Raw genomic sequence first — 9825 nt, 5'->3', positions numbered from 1 at the left:
TCAAAAAAAAAAAAAAAAAAAAAAGCCAACTTGTTTGCTATCAGAGAGATGATGCTTTTCCTTAAATTTCAAGGAACATTAATTCTTTGAATTTATTGGTCTTCTAAAGCATACATTTGGCAAGTCTCATATTGCTGGGAGCACAATTATTCCCTAGACAATGTAGTCACATTGATTTTCAAAAATAGTGTGACTGAGTTTTCTTGTATTACTATTAACAGTGTCTTTAAATTCTTCCTTAGCACCTATTTCTGAAATGCCAAGCTATCCATTTTCAGGTTTTTTAAGTCAGTGTCAATATACAGTTGGATTACTGTGACTCACAAGATTTTGGATGGCTGTTTGCTTCACCATGGTCTAGGTAGACATCTGATAGTGTCTGTTAGATAACATGGACTTTCTCTGCACTGGGGTAAACAAGGAATTTCTCTGCACTGGGGTAGCAAGTGAAATTTTGACTTGGGAAATACCAAATCTGGGTGCTTAAAGCATTCTATGGCAGTTGTTAGGCTTTACATAGTTACTGGGCTGCAGCCTTTGTCCAGAATGTGGCTTGAGGTCCTTGTCAAGTTGTGTGTACCTATAAAAGAGTTGTGCTTTTAATGATAGGGTCAAACTTGCTGTTGATCTTTGTAAGGTGTATCCCAAATGATTTGTCACCAGTAACAACAAACATATTTATAAATCACTTATGCAATCTTTAATTTACTGCACTTGTTTGGTTGGTATGACATTACTCTCCTATACCTGTATTTCAGTATTTCTGGAATAGAGGAGGATAGGAAAGTAAGCTACGGAGATTAAGGTGTTTGGACTTATGTATAAGAACCCTTGGGAATGTACTGAATGCAGGACCAACATGGGGCATGTTTGTTGCTTTGGAAGAAAGATTGGCCTTTCCCCAAGATAGACTCTGAGATGGAGATTTGAATGTACGTGTTTTAGTAGGCTGGCCTTGTAGAAAGGGCCAGATCTGGGCAAAGGGCCCAAGCATCTGCCCAGGCACTGACTAGTTACTGGAACAGACTGCCCTGTGGGGGAGGGGGTAGCTTTGGTGAAGCCTCCTGTTTGACCATGGTAGTGTCTGGGAAGGGAATCAGCTGTGAGCTAGCGGCAGACAGCATTCTTACCGGGGAGTGCATCTCAAACCCAAAGGGCAAGAGTGACCTCACTACAGTATCCTCTACAAGAGCCATTGGATGTGTGTCTTCCACAGTTATTCCACCTATGCAGCACGAAACTCCACCATTCGGTGTCCTGACCTTGTGGGTCTACATACTGTGTAAGATATTTGGTATATTGGTTTCTTTTTCCTCCTCTTATTCCCTAATGATTGGTAGCAACAGGGAGGGTCATCAGCATGAAAACTTGGGTCCTGAACTGTTTTGGGTGAAGATCAGTCATTTTAGAGTCTAGATGTAATTGTAAGAGCGCAGTGTTGGTGTTTTCGTAGTTAGGGTTCAGTGCTTTGGAACAGTGGTTGTGCTATAGAACACTGCATTTTCACAGTGAGAGCAGCGTGGCGTTTCTGACTGTTGCCGCACTGGCCATAACACCACTGACTGGTCATTTGCAGCCCGGCAGGTTGCATCCTTTTCATCCACCAAATGCCAGAGCAAAGCCCTCCTGAGTTATTACGGAGGAATACTCTTTTAAAGTTGTTCATTATTTCTAAGTTCTTCTTGGAGAAGCTGCTTTGTGTTTATCCTTCCAGTGGTTAGACTCTGGAGTGACTAACCTCTGCTCTACCACCCCCTTGCTACTACTGACAGTCATCCGCTTGGAGTATGACGACATGTATACTGTGTATGTAAACAAAAGCTGATAGGAGAACCAGGAGAGGTGAGCCAGATTAACAAATGGCTGAAGAAGGAAGGGGAGCTGGAGTGACTCTTGAGGAAAGAAAATAGCCGTTTTCATAATCCTCTATTGCATACTCACCCTGGTACTTGTGCTGAGCCTCTTCTATGTGTTGTCTCATTTTAGTCTTAATATCATAATAATAACCATTTTGGGAGTCAGGGATGTAGCTCCGTAGTGCTGCACCTGCCTCGCAAGTGCAGAGTCCTGTTTGATCCTTGGTACTGGAAAAACAAATTTAAAAAAAAAATAGCCGTTTTGTAGGGCAGTTACAGTGTATCTGACAGATGAGGGAGCTCAGATGCATGTAGCCTGGAGGCATGGCTAATAAAGGGGCAAAACTGGGCTCATCATTTGGAATCTGCTCTAACCTTTCAGGTAGTGTTCAGCCTAGAGAAGACAGTGGCTGGGAACAAGGTGGGTGGTGGCAGGATTAGTGTGATGGGAAGAGAGAGGTGTTGCATTCCAGGATGAGCATGGAGACTAGAGAATAGGCATATTGAATGGCATAAAATGGACGACTTCTGCCATCAGAGGTCTGACTTTTCTATACCAGAAAAAAAAAATGACAATGTCTCATGCCTCATCTGAGTCGAGTCACATCAAGAATCTAGTTCATGGTACATCCTGAATGGGACCTACTAAGGAAAGACCTGGCATATTGCTAAAGGAGATGTCGATTTAAGTGCATGCTTTTTCCTGCCTTTGTTCTAGCTATATGAGGTTAAGAAATGTTTTTCTGTTGTTTCTTTATAAGTAGGTGAAGCAGGCCTTCCCACTTCACTTAATGAGAATAATCCAAAAGAATAAGCAGGAGGAAGTCTGGGGTTGCAAGTGGTAGTCTGTCTTATGTGACTGCTAAACCAACAGTGACTTCCTCCAGCATAGTGTTGAGGAGTCTGCAGTTGTCTCTGGCTGAGAGTAATCCCTTCTACTTTTGAGACAGGCTCTCGGAATGTAGTCTAGGCTGGCTTTGATTTCATGTAACCCAGGCTCCCTTGAACTGGTGGCAGTCCTTTTGCCTCAGCCTCCCAAGTGCTGGGATTAAAGGCCTGTGGCACCCGCTGGACCTCTTTGTTCATGAGTGAGACTAGTTAGGGGTGTGTGTGTGTGTAGTGGGGGGGGACTTCACCCAACATTAGACCAACAACTTCCCATTATTGTTTTAGGCAGGGACCCCTGTGCCTTCCAGTTACCACTGCAGATTTTTTTCCACTTTTCCCTCTGTATGGCCAGTATTTTGGTCCTGGTTTAACATTCTGTTCTTTCTTTTCCCACAGAGAACTGTCAACTCTCACTTTTTTTCCCCTCTAGAGATCCTTTTTGGCCCTCATACTTCACCTTGTACTGTTTTTGCAGTTAAACACTACATTTCTTTCTTATGCTTCTGATTCCCCTTTAGCCCTGAGGCTCCTAGATGAACAGAAATATGATTCCAGAACAATCTTTGTCCTGAATCTTAGTGGGGTCCAAATCAGTGCTTTAAATCAGAGTCTAAATCCCTTAACAATCCTGAGTCTATTTTCTATTTTGAGTATGCAGCCTTGCAATACATAAAACTGTTGTGTTTGAGTGGTGAATTAACAATTTGCTTGCAACCAATAAGTCATTGATGTCAGCCAAAGCTTATTAAAAATGGATTTTATTAAGCGAGTTCTATTGGGACAAAGAGCACAGCTTTCCCCGGCTTTGCAGAAGCCCATAACACAGCGAGCGTTGGCAGGTGGATTTGGGAACAGGCAAAGGGGTGCACATGCACACTTGGCTTTTCTCTGTTTTGTGCTCATATTCCTTTGTGCTACCGGGATCATCATGACAGCCTTATCTCTCAGCTGAAGCCTGCTACCTCGTCTCTAATTGCTTACCCAAAGGCAGGCGAGCTCTCATTTCTCCACATTAATAAATGACTCCGAAGAAAAACTGCTTTGTTTGCACTGGCTCACTCAGGTTAACCAGTGTCAGCCCCTGAGAGCAATAGGAAACCTCAAGGAAAAATGGTGTTCACCTCGATCCAGAGCTGCCTTCCACTTGTTTACTTTTTGGTCATGTTCTCTGCCCTAGTCTTTCCCTAATGAAAACACTTGAGTGACCCAGGTCAGCATTTCTGCAGCTGGGGGTACTCACTTCCGCCTCAGTTGGGGGAGTAGCAATTGTCCTGGGAGGAAGGGGGCCCTTGCTGATTTTCAGGCTCACTTTTTTGGCCACTTTGCTGCTCACTTGTCCTGAGAAGTCAGGAGAGTGTGCCCAAATCTTTCCACCGAGTCCTGTAGTATACGCCGTGATGTAAGATAGCTCCCAGTTTCTCCTTTTCGGGGCATTACAGGAAACTAGTATGGATTTCACAAGTGAATGTGCGGAGTTTGGGTTTGTGGGAGTCAGAGTTGAGAGTGTCTGGTGACTTTTGAGTTAGTTGCATGACTGACTGCTTTGTGAACTCAGAGCATTCCCCCCTGGGAAATAGGTCCCTCTGTCACCACCTAGTAATATCTCGTCACTTAAAGCAGTTGCAAATACTGTTATTTTCATATATCCAAATTGTAAGGATATTTCTTTTTTTCTCTCCTCAGAATGAAATGGATGATGTGCCCTTCTTTGATATCCAACTTCCTTATGAATTGGCAATCAATATATTTCAGTATCTGGACAGAAAAGATCTAGGAAGGTGTGCGCAGGTAAGCCGTCATTAACGTCTTCAAGATTTTTCTAAATGTGTGGTTAAAGTATAGGCAGCTCCTGGGTAAAATAAATTTATTTTATAGAATTATAGACTTTACAGAATTAATGAATTGCTTAGCATCTTTATTTGAAGGAAATCAACCTTGAACTTAAAGGATTGATGGAGTGACCACAAGAGAAGGAAGAGAGAGATTCTAGTGACTAGGTGTGGTGGTGCACCCCTATAATCCCAGTACTTAGGAGGCTGATGGAGGAGGATTGTTGGGAATTTGAGGCCAGTCTCGGGGGACTACATAGTGAGTGCACAGTCAGTCTGGACTATGTAGTAAGATCTTGCCTCAAACCAAACAAAACAAAAACAGAATACTTTTGCAGGTTACACTCCCAATAGTGCATTTAATATGAATTCATCAGGGAATTAATCCACTGATTATAGTACCTTTCAAGCACATGAATTTTTGTGAGACCTCTTTGATCTAAACTATAAAATTCTGCCCCTAGCCACCAAAAGACTCATGTCCATCTCATTATGCAGAATGCATTTAGTTCATTGCTGAGAATTGCCAAAGTCTTAGCAATTCTAGCTTTGCTGAAAAGTACAAGTCCAAAGTGTCTTCTGAGAGTCAAGGCAGACCCTTAACTGTGACCACCTATGAAAATAAAAAAGAAAGTTAAATACTTCCAATATATAATAATGCCACAGGGTAAACAATTCCAAACCAAAAGGGAGGAATAAGGGGATAGAGGGAATCAGACTAATGTAAGACCAGAACCCAGCATGGCAAACATTTAATCTTACAGCTCCATGTCCAGCACCCGTGGCAGGGTGTGGCAAGATGAGAGCTCCAAAGGGCTTGGGTAGCCCTACCCCTATGGCCTTGCTAGTTGTAGGTCACGTGACTCTATTTTGGGCAGGTTTTCCTCATTGCCTATATCTTTTCTTAGCAGATTTTACATGTTCTTGGCACCTCCAACTTCTTGGGGATGTATCTTTGGCTTTACTCACAATATCATGTATTGCCTTCTTAGTCTCCTTGCCTGCCCTCTCAGGTCTTTCTCTGAAATCTGGATGGAAGGCTCCATGATCCCACAATGCTTGCATTGTGCATGCTTGAAAAACCAGCACTATGTGAGTGACACCAATGTTTGCTGCCAGCTCAAGGCATAGTTGGGCCCCCTTATACAATGACTGCAGTGGCCTCATAGTGCCTGGATGAGCAAGGGGCTTTGGGACCCTCTTATCAAAGCAAAGTCCTTCAAGGAAGTTTACCTTTACTGTTTTATACCTTTGAGCCTGCAAAAGGTAGAATCTGGCCAATTCCTGATAGATGCCTTTAAGCCATTTTTCTGAATATTGTCCTGATGTACAGTACTTGGCCTAATGTTAATCTTTTCGGAAATCATGCTGTCCTCATTCTCAACTTTGCAGATGCTTCCTTTTTGGTGAAACTCAAGTTTTTACATCTGCATTTTGCTTCTGAGTCCCAACGTAGTTCTGACTAAAACCAGGCAGCAGTGTCCATACCACAGCCTAAACATAGGGCTGTCTTGAAATTTTTTCCACCACATCAGTTAGTCCACTACACTACTCTTAATCTCAGTCTTGTGCAAATTTTTAGCATATGTGCAAATTGAAGTCAAATTATCTGCCAGAGTGTAACATACAGGACGTCTAGTCCAATTGCCAATGGAGTTCTTATTCCTAACTGAAATCTCATTAGTGTGGCCTTTATGGAGCACATTCTTGACATTCTGATCTTCTGAGCTCTGACTATATAGCACATGAAGCCCTGCTCACAAGTTCTAGGGCTTCTCTAGCCCATATCCAAAATTTCTCAGATTCCACGTGCAAACATGTTCAGGAACAGTCACAGCAGCAACTCAACTCAGCTTTCCTGTTGCATGGATAAATTACTCAATACCTGTTACAATTTAAAGGAGAAGTTTATTTGGCTCAGTTTTTATAGTCCATAGTTAGCTGACTCCAAGGCAAAGATGGCCTGGTGGAAAGGCATGAGAAAAACTGCTCACCCCACGGCAGCTAGGAAGCAGAGAGAGAAGAAGAGATGAGGCAGGGACAAGAGTATGGCCTTCTAGGACACACTCCCAGTGACCCATCTCTGACCAGGCTCTACCTCACAGCAGCACATTCATCAGTGTACAGTGACCCAGTCACTGTCCAAACATGAGTTTTTTGTGTGAGATGTTTTAGATCTAAATCATAATACTAGATGATGCCAGTGTGACTTTGGCTACACTTTGAAAGACAGGAGTTTGTCATTAAAATTGTTCTCTTGTTCTTATTTCTTTGGCCAAGAGTATACAATTGATCTTTCATTTTCCTTTCTCCCACATTGTCCCCTTTTCTTTCCTTTTTCCCCCCTTAGGATTTGAGCCTGGGGCCTCCTGTATGCTAAGCAAGCACTCAGCTCTCTACCACTAAGCTATATTCCCAGCCCTATGTATTTTTTGAGACAGGTTCTTGATAAGTTGCCTGTGGTAGTACTGAACTTGAAATCTTCCTTCCTTAGCCTAACAGCTGGGATTACAGGTGTATGCCACTACATCTGGATTTGTAAAAAAAATTCATTTTATTTTTCATTGACAAAATTGGATGTTATGTTCAACATGATGTTCTGAAATATGTATTCATTTATGGCTAAATCAAGCAAGCTACTCATTATCTTACATACTTTTTTGAGGTAAGTACATTTAAAATCTACACTCAGCAATTTTCAAGAATCCAAAACATTGTTAATAACAATCACTGCGTTGTCTTGTATGTCTTGAACTTATTCCTGCTGTCTGACATTTTGTATATTTTGAGCAACATCTACCCAATACTCCTATTTTGTATATTCATAAATTGAATTTTAGACTCCATATGTACATATTATATGGTATTTGTTTTTCCATACCTGGTTTACATTAATGCCTCTAAGTTCATCCATGTTCTTAAAAATGAAAGGCTTTCCTTCTTAAGGCTGAATAGTATTCTGTTGTATGCATATATATACCACAGTTTCTTTTTTTTTTGGTACCAGGGATTGAACTCGGGTCCTTGAGCTTGCAAGGCAGGCACCAGAACCACTGAGCTAAATCCCCGGCCCTACAGTTTCTTTATTTATTTGTTGATTTCATATCTTGACTTTGTAAATAAAGCTACAGTGTATATATCTCTTTGACTTGCTTTTCTTTGGATCTGTATCAAGTAGCTAGATCATATGGTAGTACTATTTTTATTCTGAAGAGCCTTCACTCTTGTTTCCCATAACTATTATACCAATTAGCTTTCCCACCAGTGGTGTCTGAAGGGACTCTTTTCTCCGTATTTTCTCGAGTGTGTATCCTTTTTCTTTTTATAATAGCCATTCTAGTAGGTGTGAGGTGGTTTTGATTAGTGATGTTGAGCATTTTTTAATGTACCTGTTAGCCATTTAGTCTTCTTTTGAGAAATGTTTTTTCAGGTCCTTTGCTCATTTTTTAAACTGGGTAATTTCTCTCGTTGAATTTTGTATATATTTTGGAGATTAATTTCTTCTCAAATGTATGGTTTACAAATATTTTCTCCCATTCCATAGGTTTTCTCTTCATTTTGTTGTTTCTTTTGTTGTATAAAAGCTTTTTAGTTTGATCTAATCCTGTTTGTCTAATTTTGCTTTTGTTGCCTGTTCTTTTGGGATTATATCTGACAGAATCATTGCCCAGACTAGTGTCATGGAGCCTTTCTTCTGTTTTCTTCTAGTAGTTTTTCAAGCCTTACGTTTAAGAAGTTCACTTACTTTGATGTGATATTTGAGTATGGGTGTGAAATGAGGGTCTAATTTCATTCCTCTGCATCCAGCGGATATGCAGTTTTCCCAGCGTGATTCATTGAAGAGACTGCCTTTTCCCATTACATGTTCTTGGCACTTTTATTGAAAATCAAGTGACTGTAAATGCATGAGTTCACTTCTGAGCTCTTTGTTCTGTTTCTTTGTCCTATGTATCTGTTTTCAGTGCCAGCGCCACACTGTTTTGATTACTGTAGCTTTGTGTATTTGTGTGTTTTTTTGAAGTCAGGTAGTGTGATTCCTCCAGCATTGTTCTTTTTGCTTAAGGTGGCTTTGTCTATTCAAGGTCTTGTGGTTCCATATAAATTTTGCAGGTTTTTAAAAATTTTTTTCATGAAAAATATCTGGAGTTTTTATAGAAATTGCCTTGAATCTTGTAGAATATTTTGAGTGGTATGGACTTTTCAACAATGTTCTTTCAGTCTATAAACACAGTATTATGTTTCATTTATTTGTGTGTTCTTAAGATTTTTTTCACTTTTATAATTTTTGGTATACTGTACAGGTCTTTTTACCTCCTTGGTTGAACTTATTTGAAAGTACTTTTTTGTAGCTGTTGTGAATGGGCTTGTTTATATGTAAAAGCTATTGATATTTTTATGTTGATTTTGTATTTTGCAACTTTCCTGAATTCATTTACAAGTTCTAACAGTATCTGATAGAATGACCATGTTGTCATTGCACAAGGACCGTGTAACTCATTCCTTTCCAATTTGGCCATCCTTTTACTTCTTTCTCTTGCCGTATTATTCTGGCTAGGACTTCAGCACTGTATTGAATAGAAGTGGCGAGTGTGGGCTTCCTTGTCATGTTCCTGATCTTTAGAGGAAAGGCCCTCAACTTTTTACCCTCGAGTATGTTAGCTGTGAGTTTGTCATATATGATGTTTACTGCATTAAGGCCCATTCCTTTTATACCTAATTTGCTAAGAGTTTTTACCATAAAAGAACGTTGAATTTTGTCAAATGCTCTTTCTTAATGTTCCATTAAGATGATTGTATTTTTGTCTTTCCTTCTGTTAATGTACATCATGTTTACTGATTTCCTCTGATTTTCCATAAGCATGTGTGATTGCTGATCATTTGGCTTTTGATGAATAGCTATGTTCCCTAGAAGATACTAGAGTATCCATTCTCCACAACTGCCAAAAAAATTATTTTGTTAGTGGTTACCATTTTCATCCCTGGATTCTATAATTCATTTTATACAGGTGTTTACATCTTTAAGAGACAATGCTCAGTAAAATTGAGCAGTAGTAAGAAAACTACATACTAAAACCCAAAGTACCCCAAGAATGTGAAGTTCAAAATACTAAGAAGGTTTGAGTGGTGTAAACTGTAACCACAAATTTATACTCTGGAACTTGCTATCACTGTGGCAGTTCAGTGAAATCACACATGATACAGATAATTTAGAGAGTTCTGGTATTATGCTCTTTTTTTTTTTTTTTTTTTTT

General features: G+C 40.2%; 1 protein-coding gene across 2 annotated transcripts in view; it reads left to right on the top strand.

Annotated features, from left to right (window-relative positions):
- Window positions 1-9825, top strand: part of Fbxw8 (F-box and WD repeat domain containing 8) — a 105122-nt gene that overhangs the window by 6346 nt on the left and 88951 nt on the right. Inside the window, exon 2 of one of the 2 annotated variants that reach the window (XM_010604104.3) lies at window positions 4403-4532. In XM_010604104.3, coding sequence (XP_010602406.1) covers window positions 4403-4532 — 130 coding nt within the window. The remainder of the gene's footprint in view (window positions 1-4402; window positions 4533-9825) is intronic. The other variant, XM_010604103.3, reaches the window with a different exon arrangement.

Source organism: Fukomys damarensis, unplaced genomic scaffold (genome assembly GCF_012274545.1).
Source record: "Fukomys damarensis isolate Sample0158 unplaced genomic scaffold, DMR_v1.0_HiC HiC_scaffold_12, whole genome shotgun sequence".
NCBI lineage: Eukaryota > Metazoa > Chordata > Mammalia > Rodentia > Bathyergidae > Fukomys > Fukomys damarensis.
The sequence above is the reverse complement of the archived record's forward strand: the minus strand, read 5'-3'. Positions and strand labels throughout refer to the sequence as shown.